General features: G+C 43.5%; 1 protein-coding gene across 2 annotated transcripts; it reads left to right on the top strand.

The window, feature by feature from the left end:
- The first annotated feature begins 23 nt into the window (after positions 1 to 23).
- Positions 24 to 25,641, top strand: GSTO2 (glutathione S-transferase omega 2). 2 transcript variants are annotated; one of them, XM_030865550.2, is made up of 7 exons: positions 24 to 1,211; positions 6,380 to 6,601; positions 6,870 to 6,978; positions 8,655 to 8,877; positions 9,826 to 9,927; positions 21,024 to 21,130; positions 22,581 to 24,019. In XM_030865550.2, the coding sequence occupies exons 2-7, from the start codon at positions 6,568 to 6,570 to the stop codon at positions 22,738 to 22,740; spliced, it is 735 nt and encodes a 244-aa protein (XP_030721410.1). In that variant the 5' UTR covers positions 24 to 1,211; positions 6,380 to 6,567; the 3' UTR covers positions 22,741 to 24,019. The 2 variants fall into 2 exon arrangements, with proteins under 2 accessions (XP_030721410.1, XP_060142133.1); XM_060286150.1 differs by lacking the exons at positions 21,024 to 21,130; positions 22,581 to 24,019 and adding an exon at positions 25,107 to 25,641.
- The last annotated feature ends 430 nt before the right edge of the window (positions 25,642 to 26,071 follow it).

Genomic DNA, 26,071 nt, shown 5'->3' with positions numbered 1-26,071 from the left:
GTTCTATCACAGTCCATGCTGAAAACCTCTAAATCACCTCTAGTGAGAGCTGAACTTCAATCTGGATTTCTAACTGCCCATAGGACATTTCCACTTGGATACCGTGTTGTCATTTCAAGAGATGCCCTTTCAAGTTTGTCTTCTGGGTTCTAAGTTAAGAACCTTTCAATTCTTCATTCTTTCCTTTCCATCACTGACTCAATTTTACACCTTTCTTCTTACTGTTGTTGCCACTGAAGTCCAGACCCACGTCACCTCAAAGCCAGGTGACTAGGTGGTCTCCTACTTGTTCTCCCAGTCTGCAGTCACTAAGCCCTTCAAATCCTTCCAACCAAATCTTATGCTGGTCACACAGAAGGTGTCCCATATATGTAAGTGAATACTGTGAAGACCACCTCCATCAGTTCAGTATATAAGGCTGGATTTCATTCTACAGATGATTCAACTAAGGTCCTGAGGTTAAATGAGGCCTTAAGACGCTGGCAGAAAGTTCTGGGGAAACACACCCAGCACAGGGCTCTTATATCAGAACTAGGAGGCGGGCTGTCGACCTGCCCCAGTACAGTCTAGTTTCCTGTCCTTATTCTTAAACGTAAGAGCGCGTTAACAGTCACCTAAGGCTCACCCCTGGATTTCCGATTCGGTAGGGTGGGCCGGGGAGTTCACATTTGAACTGAGTCTTCCGCCCCATGGTGATGCAGGCGACCAGGGGACCGCACCCTGAGAGGCAGCTGAGAATTGGTTGACTTCACAAACGGCCTCCAGCCGTCCACCTCGGCCGCCACCAACGCCCAGGCTCCGGGCGGACCCATCTCTGCCGCCGTCCGCCTGCCCCACCCGGGGCAGGCTGCGGGCAGACTTCGGTCGGATGTAGACCAGGTGACTGAGGTGCCATGACCAGCCACTACCTGGCTTCCACTTTGGCCAGCCACAGACACCCAAGTGAGGACCCAAGACTCCGGGACCTAGGAGCCTGTAACGCGGCCGCCCATTGGCTCAGCTTGGCACTGCGAGGCCGGGGTACATACAAAGGTTTGGAAGATTGGCTGAAGCTCCGGGCGCTGCGGCCAATTGGCGGATAGGATCGCGTTCTAGGGGGCGGTTTCCGCCTGGGCCCCGCCTCTTCCTGCGGCTCTCTTTCTCCCCATCCGGTTCCGTCGGCCGCGCACCTGGAGGTGCCTCGGACTCGTCTCTGTTTTCACCTGCGCCGGGTGGGTTGTTGCTGCCTGCGTAGCATTTGAAGGGACGAGGGGTTAGAGGTCAATTTTGAATTTTTCACGAGTTTGGGAACCCAGAATAGGATTGCCAACTTTTAATTTTGCGTAACCGTTTTAAAAGAAAGCTCAACTACTTCACCAAAGTTTCATCAGAGATTTTACCATCAAAAAAAAAAAAAAAAAACGCAAGGGCTATAATCTGAGAGTAAGGAACAGGTCTTTAAAGCGAATACCTTTAACTTAAAGGGGAAAAAAAAGTCATTAAATTGTTCTCGTTTTCTGATTTGACTGGAGACAAGTAAAGACGACCCCATATCACTAATTGTCAGCCCTGCATTGGGCACCACTAATTTAGCTACATCATAGGGCACTGACAGACAGGGGCATTTGGTCCCCAGGAATGTTCTTTCTTGTCAGAACTATGGGTCTTCCCTGCAACATTCAAATAATAAAAATAATAGCTAACGGTTGCTACGTATTAAATGCTTCTCATCCATAGTCAGAATTACTTCAACCCAGACCATACAATGTGTTGGTACCATTAGCTCTGAATTACAGATGAGAACATCAGAGCATAGAAAGTTGCTGTGATTTGTCAAGGGTCGACCAGTAAATGTTGAAGAGGTGATTCAAACCCAGCCTGAACTCTTTAACAGTCATTCAGACCATTCTTAAAATAAGCCTTTAAATATGCCCCTGCCTCAGACTCTTTATTCATCAACTTTTAAGTTTTGGAGATTGAGCTGAGAGAGGACTGTAGCCACTTTTTTGACACACCACTGTTGTTCCTGGGATAGGACAGGAAGTGTTGATGTTCCTTTTTGAAACCCAAACAAATCGAAATTTGTTTGATTTTACAAGTGTTTCATTTTGGCTTATTTTAGGATCTTGAAAATCTGCCTTTGCTTATTCAAGTGTTATTATATAAGGTTGTTAATTTCTTTTCTTTGATCCCTTAAGCTATAAAATAGGGACAGGAAAGCAGAATCACGTACTTAAAAAGAAAGTCTCCTTTGACCCTGCTTTCCCCAGTGGGAAGATGAAGTTCCCCCACTGACAGCTTTAGTAATCTTATTTAATGTCCCAAAGACATTAGAATACAGGATTCTCTCTGATCCTAACTTCTTTGAAACAAGTCCTAAATCTAGGCCCCTTTGAAAAGAGCCTTTTTCCTCACTTGCCTAACTCTTTGAACTTGGTGAATAATAGTGGAACTCCCAGTAACACAATCTGTCATGTAAATTAGGCTTCTGAACTACTAAGAGGAATGTCCTCCAGGTTCTGCCACTATCAGACATTGGTATGACAAAAAAAATTTTTTTTAATTGCAAAATGCAAACCCCACTTCCTCTCCTCAAAACAGAGACTCAGGTAAATAGAGTGAAGAGATTATTATTAATGTGGTGGCACTTTTTTCCTAGAAGGCTTAAGTCATCATCACCCAGGACTGAAGTTCTCCCCATTTTCAAAACAGATGCCGTCATATTTCAGGTAGCTGGAAATCAATTTGGAGTAGGTTTAATATAGCCTTATTACCATTTATTTCTTGAGTGACTCAGTATAATAGAGGTGTAAACATGATATACAAGGAACATTTGCAAAAAGGATTTCAAAGAGGTACTTACTGAGTTTTAGAGAGCAATAGGGTTAAGCTTAAAGGTCATAATTAAAATCTTTCTGGGGAAACCATAGTGTTCAGTGGTAAGATTAAAAACCACATTACTGAAAGGTAGCCTGCAGCATTCAACCCATTCAATTGGTATTAAACTGGTAACTGATGAAATAAGCATTCTGAGTTGAATTTTAATTCTAATGTGCTTGGCAAAGCCGAATTGCAGTGCACCTTATCTTTTTGGATATAAAATCAGAATGCACTATGCTATTAAAAATGTCCTTATTCACTAGTATTAATCATTAATTTTGAAGTACACTAAACTCTTACTATACTGAGGACGGCCACCTGAACAATTTCATTCGCTACATCAAAACCCTTCAAGTAGGTGCTTAGTGTTCTCATTTTACAGGTGAGGAAGTTGATGGTCAAAGAGGTTAGATAGCTTGCCTAAGTGCCAAAGCCAGGGTTTGAATATAGTGCCCAGTGAGAACTTTGACATAATATTGCTTCCATTCAGAGGAAGAACTTTCCATCCCTTTGTCCATTCTCCCCTGACTACATCAAATAGACTTGCATCATCTCAGAATGTGACTTCCCATATACAGGTATACAGCTGACCCTTGAACAACATGGGTTTGAACTGCAAGGGTCCACTTATGCGTGGATTTTTTTCACTAAATATGTACCGCAGTACTATATGATCTGCAGTTGGTTGAATCTGCAGGTTCATAACCACGGATGCAGAGGGCTGACTGTAAAGTTATACTTGGATTTTCTTCTGTGTGGCGGACCAGCACCCTGAAACCCCTAGTTGTTAAGGGTCAGCCATACTTTTAATAAACAGTATTTTCCAACTCTCGGAGTTGCTTTTCTTGAAAAGGTGGGAATGAGGAGACACAACATGAAAATACATTCTTTTCTGGCATGGTAGAAAGGTGGAGCCAGGAACCTTTTACTTTACAATGGAATCCTTAGCTTAGCTATTGCTAATCCAGTCATTGTCAGTGTATACCAGGGGTGGGCAAACTAAAGCCAGTTGGCCGAGTCTAGCCCACTGCTCATTATTGCACAGTTCAAGAACTAAGAATGGTTGCAAAAAAGCATCAAGTGAAGAATTATGATTTGTGACATGTGAAAATTACGTGGAACTCCTCAATGGTAAGAAATGTCCCTCCCACCCTGATGCAGGATGCTCAGTAGTCGGGGAGGCTGTGCTCGTGTGGGGGTCGGAGGTTAGTGGGAAACCTCTATATATTCGGCTAAATTTTGCTGTGAACCTAAAACTTCTCTAAAAAACAAAGCCTATTAAAATATATATGAAGTTCAAATTCAACGTTCATAAGTAATGTTTTATTGGAACACAGCCACACCCATTTATTTATATATTATCTACGGCTGTTTTCACCCTACAAGGATAGAGTTGAGTAGTTGAGACAAGATGGCTTGAGAAGCCTAAAACATTTACCGTCTTGGCCTTTACAGAAGAAGTTTTCCCATCTCTCGTATAGATGAAGATCCTGGTTAGAGTGCTGCCCCTGGAGTCAAACTTCCAGGCTTCATAGTACCCTTTGCACCTCTTACTAGATGTGAGGCTTTGGACAAGTGACCTAACCTTGCTAGCCTCAGTTTACCGAGGCAGGAATACAACCCTTATAGGACTCTTTTAAGGATTAAATGAGTTAATACACATAAAGCACCTAATCCATGTTAGTATAATTTATTTTGATTTTTGAGAATTTCACATTCCTCATGCGGCCTTTCCTTTTAGAATCTGTTTATATTTTCTCTCAACTATTTGAAATATACTTTCTCTATGTGAGCGTTATATTTGTCTGATCAGGAGGCAGCTCCTTGTCTACCAGAAGCTCTCACATGACATGGTTATGTTGATTGTTCCTATTTTACCCTCCAGTTTGTACTTTTTGATCAAAATTAGCTCCAGAAGAGTAGTTATCTTATTACTTCCTCTGTCTTCCAGATGCAGAACTGCCAGCATGGCAAGTCAAGAACCAGTTTGTCTTTTCCAATGCCAGGCTTCTTGGTGGCATATATGCATTTTCTTCCCAGAGGACATTTATTCATACATTTTGCCATTCCCCAGTTCTTAGAAAGTGACAACTTACCATATCTTACATAAAATCACTCCGAGTAACTTAGCAAAGAATGTAGTCGAGTGACTATTCTGAAGATTTTCAGATTCTTATTCAGCAGAAAAAAATGTAAATACAGTTAGCCAAGAATTTCTGGATAGGTTGGAATTCCAAAGACCAAAAGGTGCCCATTCATAAGCTACATAATTAGGTTCTGGTACTTTAATAAAAGATATTTAGATTCAGCTAACATTTGTTGAGCAGCTATTATGTACTATATCTTTTTTGGGCTTCATGTCCTTTCCACACTGTTGCCAGCTTTAGAGGCCAAGTCAATGAGCCAGACTTCGGACTTTTAAAGTTCTTCAACCCTACTAAATGGTCACTTTGGGCAAATAATTTTCTTTTTCTTTTTTTTTTGGCCACGCTGCGCAGCTTGCGGGATCCTAGTTCCCTGACCAGGGTTAGAAACTGGGCCCCTGGCAGTGGAAGCACTGAGTCCTAACCAGTGGACCACCAGGGCATTTCCTATTTTTCTGAGATTATTTTCTGACTTGTAAAATAGGAATAATAATAATAGCTGACTGAGTGGTTGTGGGAATCAAATAAGGTAACCCATGGAAATCATTTAGTCACTGTGAATGAAACATAATACTTTTATTTCCTTCTTTACCTGTCAACCCCATAAAATGCATTTACAAGCAATTCCCATTTCAGCTCTATCCTGTAAAAATTAAAAGAATTGTATTTCCACCTGCTAAATTTTAGGATCTCAGCTTCTTAAGGTCAGAGCAAAAGATAGCTACCTCCTTTATCTCATGTAGATGGGCGTGCTATCCAAGTGGCCCCTGTATTGCTGGCTGTTCGCAATGTGTCCTTGGTAATTAAAAAGGGTCTTCTCTGAAATTTATACTGGGAGTTGGAAAGAGCTCACAAATTTGTCTTTGCCTCTAGGTATCTTGTTTCTGTTCATCACCAGTTTTTCATAGTTTGAGTAAAATCTCATAAATATGGCCAGAACTAGGGTGAGGCAATGAGGACGCAAAATTTAAGGAGACACTTCTAGGGTCGTGCAAGATCTTAACACTAATACATTTTTCTTCTTATCTGCTAGATCATGAAAAAGTTTGGCCTTATTTTAAAATAAAGTACTCATTATACACAGGGTATGGCCAATTGTCTTAGATAACACAAGAGGGAGGGTTTAGAATGGGAAAGAAAACGTTAGCGTTACCCTGGTCAATTTTTTATTAAACTCCTTTGAAATAAGTGGAGTTTAAATGCCCATTCTTCACGGATTCTTGATGCAGAGAAGAGACGGCACAGGACGTTGTGAGTTCAAAGCAAGGTGTACTCTTCAGGTGTTTTTTGTTTGTTTTCTGTTGTTTGTTTTTTTTGCTTTTTGTTCTTTCCCCACTCCTGCTACGGCTTCCGAACCTGGGGCTATGTCTCTGCAGGTTGAATAATCCTAGCTGCCATCCTGGATCACTCCCCCTCTACCTCGCCAGTGACCTGTTGCTCCAAAGCTGAATATGGGGCAAGAGGGGAGAGCAGGAGCGCTGCTGTCCTTGGAGCCTGCAGTGGCGGCAGCAAGCCACACGGCCACAACTGTGAGTCTTGGTCGCTGCGCAGACTCCAGGAGAGCATGACTGACGATGCGGCCAGGACCTTGGGGAGAGGTGAGTCCTCTTGACAGCTGTCCGCGGGCTGGGGGCGCCCCGTGGCTGGATGTTGGCTCTGGTGAGGTGGCTGCCGGCCTTGGCCTCCAGACCAGCGTGGCGAGGAGGGACAGGGTTCCTCCGCACAAAAGCCACGTGCAAAAAAAAGGTGTCTTCTCTGGGACATGGGAGACGGAGCACCCGTGGCCCTCTTGGGGTCCTGGGGAGGCGAGTGAGCCCCTTTCCCCTCTGGGCTAATCCGCCTCCCTGTATCCCCCTCCGCCCGCAGGGAGCGCCCCCCCAGGGCCTGTCCCAGAGGGCCTGATCCGCCTCTACAGCATGAGGTTCTGCCCCTACGCGCACAGGACGCGCCTGGTCCTCCAGGCCAAAGGCATCAGGTGAGAAGCAGGGGCGCCCCCGTAGGCGCGTGGGAACGTCTGATATCTGGGGAGCCCTGGTCAGATTTCAGAGGCTCTCTGTGCCTTTCTTCTGAGGCAAAGTCAATAAGCGGTTAGCAAAGGACAGGTTCTTGAGAGTGCCATCCTGAAATGCAGAGACAGGCCTGTGCAGGAGACTTTTAGGGCAGCTCAGAGTAAACTGAATGATGGCTCAGTGAGCTGGTTCCTCCCCTAGAGCTTGTGAAGAAAGGCACCATGGAGGCTACCGGGGCCTTCTCTGACTGCTCTGTCCAGTGTAAACCCCACCCCACCCCAGGCGTCTTCAGGTCAATTCTGTTCTCTTCATTGCGCTTGCAATGTTTTCTTATTTGTTTATCCGTCTTTCCTTTACATCTCCCAGCCCCTCCCCCAACACACATAGAAACACACACTGACACACACACAAATGTAAGTTCTTGAAGGTAGGGACTTGTCTCTCCTATTCATGGGCCAGAAGAGAGCCTGGCACGTAGTAGGTGCTTAAAACTATTTTTTGAATGAATGAACAAATAGTTCCAAACAGTGAAATAGAAGGAACTGCTATCAAAGAGGTGTCCTGAGGTTTCCCACACACCTGATAAATAGGTACACACCCGTCCAGAAGGAATTTTGCAAGACGAGCTCCTGCAAAGGACATCTGGATTTGGAAGGCAGAGCAACTTTGCTGGAATGTGGACGACTGGATGGACCAGCTCAAAGCCAAGGTGTTGAGAAGTGTTACTCCAGCCTCTTGACTCTGGCCTCGGAGAATCGGTAGTTCGGGAGTTTCGGATTCATGTTAAAGAGATGCAGAGACTAATACAGAGATGTTTTAAAGAAAATTATGTAATTCTGCTCTGTGGAGTTTCTACGGCTTATATTTCCAGGTTCTTCCTTCTTGCTCAATTCTACTTGGCCTTAAGGTTACTTTTTTTTTAAGAAAAATAACAATTGATGTTTTACCCCCAGTGATGAAGTGACAGCTTAGGAACTGATGTAAATACTTCTTGGGGGCAGGGTTTCTCACCCTCGGCACTGTTGACATTCGGAGCTGGATAGTTCTTTGCTCTGTGTGTTTGGTGAGGGAGGAGCTGTCCTGTGCACTGCTGGATGTCTAACGGCATCCCTGGCCTCTATCCGTTAGATGGCAGTAGAATCCCCTCCCTCCAGTTGTGGCAAACGAAAAATGTCTCCAGATACCAGATTTGTACTTTCAAACTTTAAAATGTACTGAAATCTGTGGCGCCATGGTTAAGCTTGTGAGCTCTGAGTCAGACTGCCTGGCCTCCCATCTCGGCTGTACCACTTCTTAGTGGGTGATATTGGGCAGGAGATTCAACCACAGGGAGGCTTATTTCTCATAGGGGCTGTGTTAAATGTTTTCTTTGCCTCCCCTCCGTTGCTGCTCATCATGATTCCCCGATTCGCTGGGGAATCATGAGGAGCTAATGGGATAAGGCATCGAAAACATCCAGCACATCTTACTGCAGGAATGAAGACGATGTTGTTATGTATTTTTCTTTGTACAAACCTAAATTAAAAAAAAACTCATTGCAAATTTTAATTTTATAGATTGATTGCTTCTGCTTTCAAGATGAGTGTCTGCCTGCCTAAGCCTTTCATTTTTGTTCTGTCCTGTTTTCCCTTTGCTTTGCAAGACATGAAGTTATCAACATTAACCTGAGAAACAAGCCTGAATGGTACTTTACAAAGCACCCTTTTGGCAAAATTCCTGTCCTGGAGAACAGCAAATGTCAACTGATCTATGAATCTGTCATTGCTTGTGAGTACCTGGATGACGCTTATCCTGGAAGGAAGCTGTATCCATGTGACTCTTATGAGCGAGCTCGCCAAAAGATGTTATTGGACCTATTCTATAAGGTATATCCAATTTTTTTTTAAAGCCACTTACACTCTGTTTTACTTTGTATGTCTTTCCCAAACTCCAATCCATTTTAAAAGTCAAATCGTTGGTGAAATTGATATGTTTTAATACACATGTGTGCCTTAGGAGGATAACTGGTGTGGAATTATAGTAAAGCTGTGACCTCTGATATTAAAGGTTAAAGGCTTAGCCGATAGGTACTTTTCCATTTGAACTAGCAGTCTCAAGAGTTACGGTTAGGGCATAGTTATGACTGTGTAACTTGAGACAGGAATATTGAAAGAATTGAAAACTGGTGATACTTTAAAGGAACCATTTCCAAGATCCCAGGTTAAAAAAAAAAAAAAATTGGGATGTGAAAAAGGTAATGCACAGAAGGAGATTGGCCTTTATGGGGAACAAGAGTGCCAACCATCCAGGAAATGTGTAGAAGAGAGAAAAGGGGGCACCTGTTGATAGTGGGAGAGAATATGATGGAGAAATTTTACGACAGTTCTCTTTGAAAAGAAACAAAAATAACTCAATGATATTAATAGCTGATGTCTGTTGAGCACTTGGATGTGCCAAGCACTGTTCTAACTACCTTATAAAGGTTAACTCGTTTAATCCTCACCACTGCCCTTTAAAGTGGGTATTATTATTGCTCCATTCCTCAGATGAGAACATTGAGGCTTAGAGAGGGTAAGTGCCCTACCCAAGATTGTACAGCATGGAAATAGCTGACCAAGTAAGGAACACCGGAGAGCCCCCTCTAAAACACCTTGTTTACCAGGGTGCTGTGACAAGTGGATTCCTGAAACCACAGAGGTGGCCCTCAGAGGGAGCTGGGGAGCCTGGATGTGGGTGTTGGCCTGTTCAGCTGGAGTGACAAAGCTCTGGCTGCATTTTTAGGCAGAGCAGGAGCCCTCAGACTTCTCCACTAAGAACCTGTGTCCTCTGATCAGGTCCCACATTTGACCAAGGAGTGTCTGATAGCATCGAGATGTGGGAGAGAATGCGCTGATCTGAAGCTAGCCCTGCGTCAGGAGTTCTGCAACCTGGAAGAGGTACAAAACGGGTCCCCCTCCTGGCCAGATGCAGTGGAAGAAGTGATGCAGGTCCCCACCCTGGTCACCCTGGCACCCTCCACTTTCACAGATGTATTCTTTTCCTACCAGACTTTGATAAGTTCAGTTACTAGGCATCTGATTTTAACTTGTGGATACTTGCCCTCTGCTAACCTGCTCTGGAACTTTTCTTGAAAATCTGGCAAGGAGTGAGGGAGGGCATGTGATGAATTTCTTCCTTTCCCAGAATCACCACATTCCTTAAGTATCTCTGCACGGATCCTCTAGCTTCTGCCACTGAGTCCAAGGTCTATGTGGGTTAGAGATTGTGTTTGGCTGCTAGTAAAAGGGACCTAACCACTGTAAATTTGTCCTTTAGGATTTATTCTTTCACACACACACACACACACACACACACACACACACAGGTAAGGTAGTACAGGGCTGTTTTGATGCCTTCTTCATGAAGTTACCAGGGACTGAGGCCTTTTCTCTCTTCCTGTTCTGTTATTTTTGGTGCAAGGCTTGTATACTCAAAATAACAAGATAGCTGCTAGAACTGCAGCCATCACATCCAAGTCCCAGGTCACAGAAAGGAAAAAATGGCAAAAGGCCATACTACTTTAAAGGCTTTCCTGAAAGTCCTACCCCATGACTACTTAAATCTCATTGGCCAGAACTTAGTTGTAGAGTCATAAGTATCTGCAGGGGAGGATGGGAAATTTAGTCTTTTAGCTGGGAACACCTTGCATAAAATCAGAGTTCTATAATCAAGAAAGAAGGGGAGGGCTTCCCTGGTGGTGCAGTGATTGAGAGTCCGCCTGCCGATGCAGGGGACACGGGTTCGTGCCCCGATCTGGGAAGATCCCACATGCCGCAGAGCGGTTGGGCCCGTGAGCCCGTGGGCTATGGCCGCTGGGCCTGCGCGTCCGGAGCCTGTGCTCCGCAACGCGAGAGGCCACAATAGCGGGAGGCCACAACAGGGAGAGGCCCGCATACCGCAAAAAAAAAAAAAAAAAAAAAAAAAGAAGGGGAAAGTGTCTATGGGTAAGCAAGGAGCAATGACTGTTATCAGATCCTCCATTAATCTGGCAGTAATGGGGAATTCCCTGGTGGTCCAGTGGTCCAGTGGTTAGGACTCTGCACTCTCACTGCTGAGGGCCTGGGTTCAATCCCTGGTTGAGGAACTAAGATCCCACCAGCCCTGTGGCGAGGCCAAAAAAAAAAAATCCAGCAGTAATAGGGCTACTTACCCTGTACATCTAGAATAACCTGGAAGGCGGTTCTTTGACTTCCTTTATCTTTGTTCCAGAAACTGATAAATTCCCCCTATGGGTGGGTTGTAATTCTTTTGGCAGCCAGAGAATGCTATTTTTATCCCCTAAAGGGAAGGCTGATTACTAATATGCTTCCATTTGACCTTTGTTAAGTGGAAGCAGTTCAGTTTATTTACAATGCCAGCTGCCTATCTTAGATTTATACAGTTGCAGTATTTCTGGATGATGAATAGTCATGTGTAAGAAATGTCAACCTTGGGGCTTCCCTGGTGGCGCAGTGGTTGAGAGTCCGCCTGCTGATGCAGGGGACACGGGTTCGTGCCCCGGTCCGGGAAGATCCCACATGCCGCGGAGCAGCTGGGCCCGTGAGCCATGGCCGCTGAGCCTGCGTGTCCGGAGCCTGTGCTCCGCAGCGGGAGAGGCCACAACAGTGAGAGGCCCGCGTACCGCACAAAAAGAAAAGAAAAGAAATGTCAGCCTTTGGTCCTGAGAACACAGACTGTGGTCTTGACTCCAAGGAGGCAACTAGGATGAGGTAGACTCTTGGATCCTAGACTTGGCTTTACTAGATTACAGAACCTTTGGTAAGGTTCTGGACCTCTCTGTGCCTTGGTTTCCACATTTATAGGATGAGGAAGTGTTTTAAAACAGAGTTTCTGGGTTCTACAGAGGGACCACTGAGTAGGGGAGGTCTGGTGGGTGGTTCCAGGTCCTGCTTCAGCCACACCAGCCCTGCTCTTATCACCGGATTCAACAAGACATCCAATAAGCTCGAATTTGGAGAGGGAGGGGGACCTCTGCTTTCAAAAAGAAGTTTGAAAGCTCTTGCCCATAGAGAATGTTTAAGGTCTTTATTTCAAAGATCAGCTGAACTGATTTTATCATGTCTGGTTACCTTTTTACAGTTAATTGCTGGGCCAGGGAAAGGAGCTGGGAAACAAAACCCTTTAAACTCAGAGATAATTAAAAACACATTTTGAACTGTGTTCCTCCTACTCTGTGTTTGGATGATGGATGAACTTTGAAAATTACAGATTGCTAAAGAAACGTATAATATTACGACGGAGGCACAGTCCTTTAGCTGGGTTCTTCCAGGGGAAGTGAACCTGTATTTTTGTGCCAGGCATGATGCTACAGGTGCTTTGAATACATCCTCTCATTTAATCTTGCCAACAACCCTGTCAGATCTAATAAATAGCATCAGTGAAAGCTACCTAAACCAGGGCTGGTTCAAGGACCACTGAGTATTCAGCATTGTTCTACCAGATTTGAATGTAGCTTTTGTCCCTAAAATGTTAGCAGGAATTATAACTACAACAAAGGCAGTATCAGAATCTGAAACATGCCCACTGAGCTTGAATTATTTGATTAATTCCTCTCAATACCAGTGTATTGACTCTAGGAGATTCTAGTGAAATTGAAACTTGTCCGAATAATTCTAATAGAGATGGCCCCTCTCTATTAATAGAGATGACGTGTACAATTTTTTCCCATGGTTTTGTACAATCAGGATTTTCTGTGAGTTGAAAATATTTTAAATATCCTTGGGCTTTCTGAGTGATAAACAACTTAAGAGACCAGTGTATAATTTTCTGCCACGTTATCCTCAAGCAAACGGCTCAGTTTAACTTTTGCAGCCTTACACTGACATTTTCTTCTTTTGAAATAAATGCCCTGTTTGACTTTTAAATTTTTCTTTAAAAAAAAGTTTCATCGAAATTAAAGGCTTATTGTGCTTGTTATATAACCATATTTTTCTATGTCATTTTTACAATTCTTTGAGATACATTACTGCTGTTTTTCTTTCTAACCAGCAGGCTCCCCTCTTGCTTTCCTGTTCTGAACATTTTCCTGAGTTTTAAAAACTGCTGGGCTGCCCTTCTCTAACCACACGTTCTGTCTTCAAACCTATTTGCTAGTCTTTACTGAATCATTAATCTCAGCAGCGTAATTTTTTTAAGCTTTAGTTTTTTAATCTTTCTTACTGACTTTCATTTCAAAATAGCACCTGATCCCATCTTTCTTTTATCTTTGTGGATTGGAATGTTGGCAGAACCTCTCAGCTGTTCTTTTTTCGGGTGGCAGTGCCTTCATTCTAAATATTTTCATTATGGAAGTAGTCCAGTCAAGTCTAAGTTCAGTGAAGGACAGGATATAGCCAGATTCCAGTCACTCCCCATCTCTTCCCAACCCTCCCAGTTATAGGCAACTACTAATTTACTTTCTTTCTCTATGGATTTACCTGTTTTGGACATTTCATATACATGGAATCATTTAACGTTAGCCTTCCATGTGCTTCTTTTACTCAGTGTAATGTTTTCAAGTTTCATCCTTTACTCCTTTTCATGGCTTAGTAGTATTTCGTTGTATGGATACACCAACCTTGTTTATCCACACATCAGTTGATGGATACTTGGGTTGTTTCCACTTTTTGGCTCTTATGAATAGTGTTGCTGTGAACATTCATTTATGAGATTTTGGCTCAGACATATGTTGTCAATTCTCTTGGATTTGTTAGCTAATTCAGCATGTCCACCTACGTGCCATTTTTTGGTTGTAATCACCATTCCTCCACATTAGGGAACTGGTTATCTTCTAGTCACCGTGGCTACTTGAGCAGTTTTAGTGCTGCTAGTTTGGTAACTTAATTCATTGTCCAATTCTGACAGCTGCTTTCTAGGTAAACTAATATTTGCTGTATTTCTTTTAATAAACTTCCTCTATACCTTCTCCCGCCATGTAAACAATAGAATAATAGTTCTTCTTGTTATTTAAAAATTAATTTTACTCATCTTTGATTATAAAGTAATACTTGTTCATTAGAGAAAGTTTGGAAAATACAGAAAAATATAGAAACTAAGAAAAGAAATTCATAATCCCACTACCCAGAAACAACCACTGTTATTATTTTTTCTCTCCTTTTCTTATGTATATTATTATGTAGTTGAAATTGTACTGTATATAGAACTTGGTTACCATTATGACATAAGAATTTTTCCCATATTTTAATAAACTCTATAAATGCTTATTTATGGGTATAAGGGTGTTTATTAGAGCAGCCTTATTTGTTATGGTGAAAAATTATAAACCTTAATGTACATTAGATAGGGAATGGTTAAATGAAGGCTTCCCTGTGGCGCAGTGGTTAAGAATCCGCCTGCCAATGCAGGGGCCACGGGTTCCAGCCCTGGTCCGGGAAGATACCACAAGCCGCGGAGCAACTAAGCCTGTGCGCCACAACTACTGAGCCTGCGCGCCTAGAGCCCGTGCTCTGCAACAAGAGAAGCCACCGCAATGAGAAGCCCGCGCACAGCAACAAAGACCTAACGCAGCCAAAAATAAAATAAATAAAATTTTAAAAATTTATATAAAAAAGGAATGAGGTAGATCCATGTGTACTGAGATGAAAAGATTGCCTAGAAATATTAAATGAATTACACAGTAATACAAGTGATATGATCCAATTTTGTAGAAGAAAACAAAACTTAACTATATATGCATATATATATACATGTAAATAAACGCCTGGAAAAATGTCTGGAGAGACACACATCAGACTCCTACTGGTGACCGCTACTGGGAAGGGGATTAGCACTGGTGTGGGAAAGAAAAGTGGTTAAGAGCAGGGATCGGAAGGGAGAGTCTTTACCTTTTATGCTGCTTTCTGTGTTTGAATTTTTTTAAAATAATGAGAATGTATTTCTCTATTAGATGTGTAATTATTAAAGATGGAAAAAAATCACTTTTCATTCTGCATAATTTACCATATGTATAAGCCATAGTTATTTATCCAGCAACACTCATTAGAGTTATTTAGTTTGTTTCAGTTGCTTACTGATGTGAATGATGCTGCCAGGAACAGCAGCTTCTTTGCATAAAAATCCTTTTCTCTATTTTAGAATATGTCCTTAGGCTGCACTTCCAGGAGTGGAGTTACCAGATCAAAGGGTATGACCACTTTAGAGGCTGGAGCTGGATGTTGCTAAATTGCTTCCTCCAAGACATGTGCTGTATACCCCCCACCCTCAGTGTATGGAAAATGCCCTTTGTATCATCCCCTTTTCACTGTTGGGAGATTTCACTTAAAAAGATACTTGCCTGTTTTGAGAAACAATAGTTTCTCATCGTTGATTTCATGTATATTTCTTTGATTGCTAGTGAGGTGGTAGATTTTCCCCCAAAGTATTCCATCTCTTCCTGTTTTATTTATGAAAATGGTCTACTACCCATCTGTCAAGGTCTTACTGATTTTCCTTGTTGATTTATTTTTTTAGAGTTCCTTATATATAAAGGATATTGGCCTGTTTCTAAGGCACATTTTTTGGTTTTGTTTTAACTTTTTGTCTTTGTTTTGTACATATATAAATATAACATTATTGTTCTATAAGTCTTTCCTGTTGTGATTTCTTCTGATACTTTTATACATAGGAAATCCTCTCCTCCTTCAGAGATTTGATATTCATTTATATTTTCATCCACCACCCATCACTTTAAAGATATTTGACTTGTCAAGACTTACCCAACTAGCTTTTCCCCCCTACTATCTTACAAATATATTTTGACAAAAGAATTAAGCCCGTGAAAAGGATTCCAGGATAGAATTTTCAGGGTGGTCCTTTGATCCCCCCAAATGTTGACAGGTTGCATTCCGAATCTTCACAGGGAGCTCCAGGTCGTAAGTGGTGGTCAGTAGGAGCGGCGTGTTCTGCACAGACCCTACTTCTCAGGCTTCTTTCTAGAGAAGTGGCTTTATTTATACTCTAAGTTTGTTCTATACCCTTGGTTTGTTTTAAAGGGAATCAGTTCATCTTCGTTAGCTCAGCCTCAGCTATAGTATGTCAATGTAGCAGGGACCTGAAATTTGAAATCTTGAGAATCTCCCCCTTGTCTTATATGAACTTAAAAGATTTCTGCCCTGGAGTTGAGTACTTTGCTTCTGCTTCTGGATAAGGGCCTGCATTGCTGATGTACCAGCAAGTGGCTTTGTGTATTTTATTGGGGGAGGGGGGTCTGCTTCATTTTTTTTCTTTAATAAATTGCTATTTTATTTTTAAAATTTATTATTTATTAATTTACTTATTTATGGCTGCACTGGGTCTTTGTTGCTGCATGGGGGCTTTCTCTAGTTGCGGCGAGCAGGGCCTACTCTTCATTGCGGTGCGCGGGCTTCTCACTGCGGTGGCTTCTCTTGTTGCAGAGCACGGGCTCTAGGCACGCGGGCTTCAGTAGTTGTGGCACGCGGGCTCAGTAGTTATGGTGCACGGGCTCAGTTGCTCCGCGGCATGTGGGATCTTCCCGGACCAGGGCTCGAACCCGTGTCCCCTGCATTGGCAGGCAGATTCTTAACCACTGTGCCACCAGGGAAGTCCCAGGTCTGCTTCTTAAGAACTATTTCCATCAAGAAAAACCTCTTTCTTTCTCCTCCAACCAGGACAGCAGCACCCGCTGAGAGCCACCAAGCTGTCCTGGTTAGAGGTCCGGGATTTGTCGGCTGTGGTGTAAATGACCACGTGCAGGGCAAGTGGCCAAGTCAAGGTCTAAAGTGCAGTTATTGAAGCTGCACTTGAGAGTCCAAGATTGTAGACTGAAGCTTTTTAGAATGCTTGGTTTGAGGAAGTCTGGGCTTTGCTTCTCTTTACAATCTTGCTCCTTAAAAAAATTTTGCAGATTTCCTTTTCCTCCTTGTTGAACCTCCTGGCGGGGAAGCCACGGCCAGTGAGCCTCACCACGATGGCCACGAGGGAGAGCCCCGCGCCGCGCACTTCTTCCTTCTACGTGCGCTCTAGCACGAACCTCCTTTCATCCACCTGGGGGAGCCCAAGAGGCCTTCGCAGTAGATGAGTGGCCCTTCCAGGCTTTTCAAGTTTGGGGTGGAAGTAGCGATACTCACGTCTCACCAAGCAGTCCCTCCCTCTTGATTTGCATGTTCACTCCTAACCCCTTGTCACATCTAAAAGCAAGAAAAGGATCTGTAGTCATTTTTCAGTGAAGTGGAGAACAGAAAAGTTTTAAAATTAGAGTTTTCTACTATTCCAGAGCATCAAATGGCTTTCCCTAAAATATCTCAATTCTTAACCTGAATTGAAGATGTGTGAACACTTTAAGGAAGCCTGAGGGCTTGAAGCTAGAGGCTCAGTTCCCTCCCCAGGCCATGCATGGCCTTGTGGGGATGTCTAGGGCCTTGGTGGAAAAGTGTCTTCTCTAAGCAGGCCATCTTGCCTTGCTTGACGATACCAAGGACAATAGTTCTGAGAGTGAGGGAGTCCATCATGAGAAAAGCTATTCAACATTAAGAATGGCCAATATCATTATATGTGGCAGGTGGGTGACAGGAATAACTCAAAACAGTTTTTTTAAATGACATTGGATATTAACATAAGCACTGCTAAGTGGGTCGAGATGTAACCACAGCTTCCTGTTTTGTTCCTGATGACAGAACACTTAGGAACGATAAGACATTGGACATTAAGACGGTCGGTTTATTTTTAATTCTGAGTATCTGAAAATTTGTCAGAGCAGATAATTGGCTGTGAACAGGGACTTAGTTTAAACTGAGAACACAGAAGAACTCTTTTGAGTCAAGTTGCCTGAAGACCTTCTTATCCATGGAATGAAATAGGAAGGAGAGAATTTTGAAAAGTTCCTTTGCCATGATTGTGTCACACTTCTTGGTTAGTTAGCTGCTCTGGCAGAGCCCCTGACAGAGAGACTGAGAAAGAGGAAAACTGAGGGGGAAGTTCTCACAGGGATGCTCAGAGCTGAGCCAGTCCTTGGATGTAGAGGGAAAGAGGCTTTCAGAGTTTGCTGATTCTAAGCTTTTTGCTGCTACATAAATTTTAAGAACAGGCAAAGAATTCACAAGAGACTTGGGGAAGCCTCTGTGATTAGAGTCATCATACATACATATCTGAAGTTGAATGACACAGGGTTGACGCTAGTCTGGGACTTAGGAGAATGATGTTTTTGTCTCAGCTCTGGCACTAACCAGAGAGCCCTCTTACTTCCCTGGGTTGGAGTTTCCTCCTCTGTAAGCGAGAGTCTCTTGTGCTTCCACGCAGGAGACAAGAATCAGCTCACCAGCATGTTTTCCTCTCCACTTGAACTGCCAGGAAACTCAAGTCAAATCCAAAGCTTTATTTATTAAAGAACTCTGCAGGAGCCTTGGCTTGATGTCTTGAGACCATTTTCCTTCCTTATTTTGACCTTCTGTTCTAGCTTTTACTTTCCCTGATCTTAGCATGGTATTATTTTTCATATTTAATATTTTAGTGTACACGTTTTTGTACACTGCAACTCTAATCCTTTGTGTAATGAGCATAGTATAAATAAATGGAAAAATGGAAGGGGAGTCACACTAGAAGAATCCCAGTGGCCCTTCCAGTACTGAAGTTCTGTGATTCTAAGCGGACAAGTCATTTCACGTGTCCGGAAAGTCTCAGGTTTGCAGAGAAGGGAGCTCTCCTACTTAAGATCCTGAAGACGGTAATAAACCTCCAAGGAGGCCTGGCCAGGTTGTGCTCCTGGGTTACTGCAATGTGTCTGTAGGGGAGCCAGCACTTTGTGCTGGTTTATAGGAAGACTGCTTCTCTTTTGGGATTTTTAGACTTGCTCTGTATGAAATCTGGTGGAGAAATGCTTGTTTGAGGCAGGGCTCAAGAATCTACAGCTGTATCAAGAACTCCAAGGAATTTTAATGTCACACTTGGATTAAAGAAAGTCCGAGGGAACGTGTAAATGTATTTCAGGGGCGAGGGAGAGGCTGGCAGAAGATAATTGATGCCGCATTCATTTCATCCATATGCTTATCTTGACTTTTTATTGTACCAAGCACGTTGATAAGGCTTAAATTGCTTTATGAGTGTTTATATAAAAATTGATTGTACCTATAAGATCATATATATTCAAAGGCAGACTCCTACTCTGAGTAAATGAAAAGCTTGAAAAATACATACTAAATAAACATCAATTACTAAGCAGCTATTCATTTTCAAAATATCTCATCACTTTACCAAAGGACTCATCGTGGGTTCTAGTAAATGTCCATATGTGGTCTGTTTTAACAAGGACTTTCTCAAGAGTACCTCTGCTCTGTAAAGCAGAAGAGTTATATAGAAGTTCCAGAGTCCATCAGTTTAGATTCAGTTCTCGTTTGTGCCATGAAAGGCCAATAAGAAGCTGGAGGTATATGTTTCAAAGCCAGTGATAAAAGTTTGGGTGATTACTATCTGTTCCTGAACATAAAGAAGGTTTGGGGCTTTCTGGAATCCATAAAAACTGAATAATTTGTTCCTTTCCCCTGTAAATCAGGACTTATTTACACATGACTGAAAATAGCCTCTGTTTTGAGTTTTCATTGGCCAGATTCTTCCGCTTTAGTACCATCTTGTGAGTTTCTTCGAACAAAGTGATGCCACCTAACATTTTTTCAGACTTTCAGGACACTAGTCAGGGGGGTCTCCTCTATGCCATACTGGGAGGTAATGAAGACATAGACTTCAGGGCACCAAGATTTGCTTTCTCCTCTGAGAAGGATGGCAGGTGGAGGATCCCATTGATCTTTTCTGTTGGGGAAGGATTTGCTTTCTGTAGATGTAACCTCTGGGGGGGTCTCTGTGCTTTCTGATCACGAGAGCTCATGTATATTCATGCATGATTCCGTCACTCCTCACCATAACCTCTGAGGAGGGCACTAACATTACCACCATTATACAGATGAGAAAAATGAGGCTTGGAGGAGGAGGTGGGTAAGTTGCCCTGGGTTCCATGTTGAATGAGACGTAGAGCCCAAGGTAGGATCAGGTCTGCTGGTACCAGAGCTCATTCTTTTTTTTTTTTTTGTACAAAGAATCAAGCCTGAGAAATAAGGACACAGTAATCTAGATCTACACCTACGGGGAAGTATTTAGTTGATTATGCTTTTCGTGGGCCAAAGAGAGTCTTTTGCTTGATTTAACTAGGTAACTAGCGTCATACGTTTCTCTGTGGGAAGACCTGGCCCAGCAAAACCTCTGCTAAGCACTGTTGCTTTTTAAATTCTCAAGTACCTTTCCCCCCCACTGTCTTTGGCTATCTCTCTGTCAAGAGTTTATCTGTTTTCTTGATGATTCATCTATCCAGGTTTATTTGTCCCATTTGGGAATGCAAAATTTTATTTTAATGTAAAAAGTTGATAGTGTTGGGTGGCCAATCCATGTGAAGTTCAAAGAGCTCAAATAAACAAAGAAAATATGATAGAAAGAGAGTGTTGGGATTTGAGCGAGCCCATTAGATAGCCCTGCTCTTCCCTGCCTTAGTTTTGAATTGATTGAGAAACAAGGCAGAAGAGGAAGATGTGTGGAGACTGTGGTATCCCCTTTATTACAGATAAAGTGGACCCTGGAGAATGGGGGTCACAACTGCAACAAGTGGGGTTCCTAATGTGGCCTCTCCCTCCCAGTAACAGGCAGTGATGGTCAGGGGCAGGGCCCCCTCTCCAGGGGCTGAGCTCATCCCTGGAAAGCTTAGCACAGGGAGGAACCTGTTCTAGGCTGAGAAGGAGTGGCTGGGCTGGGCTGTCCTTCAAAATCCTCCAGTCAGATGAGCTGCACGAATGCCCCAGTGTTGAAAGGAGGGCAGGACTGAGCATGCCAGGAGTACAACCCTAAAGGAGGTGGAAGAAAACTCAGAAAAAGGGAAGACGCATTCACCTAACAAAATGGAAGGAGAATCAAAGTCTTGGTTCTCCTTCTTTGGGAATTAATTTGATATTTGTACTTAGTGTCTATAAATACATTAGTATATAGGTAAATTAACTTGCTTTTGCTCTGTTTAAACTTTCAGATTCTTGGCTATCAGAACACAGTCTTCTTTGGTGGTGACTGTATATCCATGATTGATTACCTCTTTTGGCCTTGGTTTGAGCGGCTGGATGTATATGGAATAGCTGAGTAAGACATTTAACTGTGTGGTTGTGGATTCCTAGGGTCGCCCTAGTGCTTGAAATGGTCTGTGTGCCATTTGTCCTTCTCTGGACATGTGACACATGTGAATGTGAAACACAGTCGGGTTTTAAACTGTGTGTTTCCTTGTTCAAAATGCATCTGTGCTCTTATGCCACTAACTGTGGACCCAAACTTTACCCATATTTCTGCTGATAAGACTGTGTCCGAAAGCCTCCTGCCATGCTACAGAGCCTGCTGTCCTCAACACCCACCCAGCACAGGCCGGTGGTGAACACAGAAGCAGGGGAAGGGTCTCAGTCACAGGGTTTTGGCGCCTTGTCTGCAGCTTCCTCGGTGGCCCTCCACCTGGTCCTGCTGTGTCACCCAGCGGATCCCACACACCTTACTCCTCACACCTTTGTTCCTCAAGGGATCGTTCCCCAGATAGGCAGACCCTTCAAAAAATAGATGATTTTTAAAGTTATATATGCTTGATGTTATACAAACAAACAAAATGGCCAGCCATACGCCATGGGAGTGTAGGGATGTTTAAGGTAGAAGAAATGACCTGGTAGACTCAGGGAGGCTTCATAGGAGCCCTGGGCAGAACATGTGCTTTGTTCCCACGATGCTCACAGGAGAGGTTGAACTTGTGCTGGCTCTGCTCTCAGGCCAGCCGGTTGCATGGTGGGTGCCGGCCACTCTGGTGTTTGGGAATCCAGTCCTGCAGAGGTAGAACCGCGTCTCCTTCATAATGCGCACACTTGAGTCTTCCCAGGAGGCATCTCCTGTGCGTCTCACTTAGGGAAGTTCAGATATAACAAACTTGGATATTTAAAACTATGTCACACCATAAACTTTACAAAAACCTGTCCCTTCTGGGAACAGAGTGTTGAACCACATATTAGGAACCCTCACCTCTTCTCCTGGATTTTACACTAACAAGTTTATTGCCTGGGCAAGTCACTTTACAGATCCTAGACCTAAACATCCTGATGGGTCTTTGAAAGGACTCAGTCAGCTCCATTATTTCAAGGTTTAATGATTGTTTTACTCATTGCTTTCCAAAAACAGTGCTTTTGGAAACTACTTGTCTTTATTTTTTTCAAGCCTCCTAAAGTAAAATCTGAGAATGACAGAAGGATGTATCTTTCAGGGGGTTGTCTTTTTGTTGGCAAACAGTGAAGCACAGATACCTTATTTCCCCAGAGCACTCAGTCCACAAGCATTTTAACCGCAGGGTTAAAAGCAACAACTTTTGCAATTCTAAAGCACACACAGCCATTCCAAGAATTAGATTTTCCTCCAGTAAGTGATTATGCTCAGTTGATAGTAAGGTAACTGAGATAACTTTATTGCCCCAGTAAATCCATTTCTTGTAGCTTGTAAGTCTAAAAAGTGATCCATGCCCCCTTTTGCCCTTTAGCCGTGCTAATGATTCTCTCCTGTCCTGCAGCTGTGTGAACCACACCCCCGCGCTCCGGCTCTGGATCGCAGCCATGAAGCAGGACCCCACAGTATGTGCTCTTCTCATAGATAAGAACATCTTCCTCGGCTTCTTGAATCTCTATTTTCAGAACAACCCCGATGCCTTTGACTATGGGCTAAGTTGCTGAGCCTTGCAGTCCACCCATTCACCACCCAGAATTCCCAAGCATGTCGTGATTCTGCATCAGCACTTGTTTGGGTGGGGCAGTCAATCTCTGTTCATTTTCTTTGAGGTTCCCAATAAACATGGAGACAGAATCATTTCTGATAATCATTTGTATGGCTCCTCTAGCCCACAGCGTCCAGTGATTCTCTAGAAATCTCAGTGCTAGATTGTCCAGGGACATTTTGAGAGCCTGTGTGCCTCCCAGTTCCACGGTTATCGACCCGGTTTGACCTCCAGGTTGTTGGTGTTGAGGTTCAAGGCCGCTCCATCACTGGTGCTTGTCACTACAGATGGCACACCCTCCACAACTTCCTGGGAAGAAAATGCTTGCAGTCCAAATACTCTCCCTCTGGCAGATGAAAGCTGCAGTCCCTGTGGGTGTGCGCGAGTTTCATTCTCCCTCAAACTTTGGCTGTGGGCCCGGGAGGCACCGAGGGTCCTGTGACTGAAAGAATTCCAAAGCAGGAAATTAAACACCCATTATCACCCTGGACTACCGACGTCAGAATATCACCGGTGCTGTCAGGGCTCAGGATGGCTCACAAAATGTTCTATAGCCAACATCCTGCCTTAAAAAAGGACACACATCCCAAACCCAGTCAGAGGTAAAGGTCACTCTGTTGAATTTGCGTCACAGACGCTTTCAATTCATCCCAACACATGCCTCTGGTTGCCTGTTGTGTACCAAGCCTGGGCTGTGTGGGTGATAAAGATGACAAAGACAAAGGAGCCCCTGATCTCTCCAGTCATCTCGGTTGAGATTTTAAACGTAGAGCTTTTGGAGCTGCTTGTCTTGCAGTGGGAATGCTTCTCTTTTTTAAAAAATTATTTTTAATTGAAGTATAGTTGGTTTACAGTGTTGTGTTCATTTCAGGTGTACAGCAAAGTGATTCGGTTCTACATGTATATATTCTTTTTCAGATACTTTTCCATTATAGTTTATTACAAGATATTAAATATACTTCTCTGTTCTATACAGTAGCTTCTTGTTGTTTATCAGTTTTATACAGAGTAGTGTGTATCTGTTAATCCCAAACTCCTCCTTTCCCCTTTGGTAACCATAAGTTTGTTTTCTACGTCTGTGAGTCTGTTTGTGGGTTTTTTTGGTTTTTTTTTTTAATTTTCCACGCCCCCTGCCTTGATTTGTGCCAAAATAAATGATGTTTCGCTTTTAAGATCAAAATCCATTAGTCCTTGATAATATGTAGGAAAACAATTGGCTTTGTACATTAACCTTGTATCCTGCAACCTTGCTATAGTTGTTTATTAGTTTCAGGAGCTTTTTTTTTTTTCTTGAAGTATAGTTGATGTACAGTATTGTGTTAGTTTCAAGTGTAGAACAAATTGATTCTGTTTTATAAATATACATGTATATCCTTTTTCAGATTCTTTTCCTTTATAAGTTATTATAAGATATTGAATACAGTTCCCTGTGCTGTATGGTAGGTCCTTGTTGTTTATCTCTTTTATATAGAATAGTGTCTGTTAATCCCAAACTCCTAATTTATCCCTCCTCCCCACTTTCCCCTTTGGTAACCATAAGTTTGTTTTCTACGTCTGTGAGTCTGTTTCTGTTTTGTAATTAAGTTCATTTGTACCATATTTTTAGATTCTACATATAAGTGGTATCATATGATATTTATCTTTGTCTGACTTCACTTAGTATGGTAATCTGTAGGTCCATCCATGTTGCTGCAAATGGCAATATTTCATTCTTTTTTATGGCTGAGTAATATTCCTGTGTGTGTGTGTGTGTGTGTGTGTGTGTGTATCTTCTTTATCCATTCCTCTGTTGATGGACACTTAGGTTGCTTCCATGTCTTGGCTATTATAAATAGTGCTGCTCTGAACATTGGGGTGCATGTATCTTTTCAAATTAGAGTTTTTGTTTTTCCAAGATAAATGCTCAGGAGTGGGGTTGCTGGATCATATGGTGACTCTATTTTTTTTTTAATTTATTTATTTTTGGCTGTGTTGGGTCTTTGTTGCTGCGTGCGGGCTTCCTCTATTTGTGGCGAGTGGGGGCTACTCTTTGTTGCAGTGCATGGGCTTCTCATTGTCGTGGCTTCTCTTGTTGCGGAGCATGGGCTCTAGGCGCGCAGGCTTCAGGACTTGTGGCACATGGGCTCAGTAGTTGTGTCTCATGGGCTCTAGAGCACAGGCTCAATAGTTGTGGCGCATGGGCTTAGTTGCTCCGTGGCATGTGGGCTCTTCCCGGACCAGGGATCAGACCCGTGTCCCTGCATTGGCAGGCGGATTCTCCACCACAGTGCCACCAGGGAAGCCCCTATTTTAGTTTTTGAAGGAACCTCCGTTTGCTCTCCACAGTGGCTGCACCAGTTTACGGGAGTGCTTCTCTTGGCTGGATGTGGCACCTCGGCTGGCTCCGTCCAACAATGCCCACCACTGAAGACGATAAGGAGCCCCAAAGATGGCCAGGTGTGCCAGCAGGTGCCTTAGGAGTGGGACAGCTCTGTACAATGCCATTTTCTCTCAGCGTCTCAGGATCAGCCTGTGATCATTTGCTCTGTTCACGCGGGATCTTTTCCCAGCCTCCAGCCATGCTGAGACCAGGCAGCGGCAGGAGTGATGTTTGGACTTGTCAGTGCCCATGGAAGAGCTGTCTGCTGCTCCTGCCTCTGACTCAGCCCAAACCAGCCCCTCTCTCCTCATGTCTCAGCCTGGCCTGGCCTGGCCATCTGATGCCTCTGGGTGGATTTTGACTCATGTAAATACTTACCAGTGTGACTCCGTGCCAGTTGGACAGAGCAAGCCTGCTTGGGGAAGTAGAGGGTCTGCCAGAACAGGCGCCACTTGGTGGGGCAGTCTCTGTACCATCTACTCAGGATGGGGCGCTCTGTTGCCATGGCACCCGAGCCAACAAAGAATGAGGTCTGCAAGTCACATTTCCCTAGGATCCTTGCTTGGCTTCTGTGGCCTCTCCTGGGACTCAGGGATTGATCATCTTTGCAGATGTAAATCCTGTGTGCTGGCCAGTGTTTGGCATGGGACTGAGACTGCTGTTGACTCAACAAATAAAGGCCTGTTTCTGGATGGCCAGAACCAAAGATGTTCTCTTCTGGGGCTCCACATGCTAATTCAGAAAGCTTGGAGAACCAGGAAATAAAGGATGGAGAAGAGTGTTCATGGAAAGTTTGCAGGCTGGCGGCCCACAGCCCAATTTGGGATTTGAAAGCCTTTCAGCCAGGCGTGCTCTGTGCAGTTGGCAAGGGTCACCTGCACTGCCTTACACTACTTCCTTATCTTTCCTTTATGTCACCTGTCAGCCACAG

The sequence above is a fragment of the Globicephala melas genome, chromosome 16 (genome assembly GCF_963455315.2).
Source record: "Globicephala melas chromosome 16, mGloMel1.2, whole genome shotgun sequence".
Lineage (NCBI taxonomy): Eukaryota > Metazoa > Chordata > Mammalia > Artiodactyla > Delphinidae > Globicephala > Globicephala melas.
The sequence above is the reverse complement of the archived record's forward strand: the minus strand, read 5'-3'. Positions and strand labels throughout refer to the sequence as shown.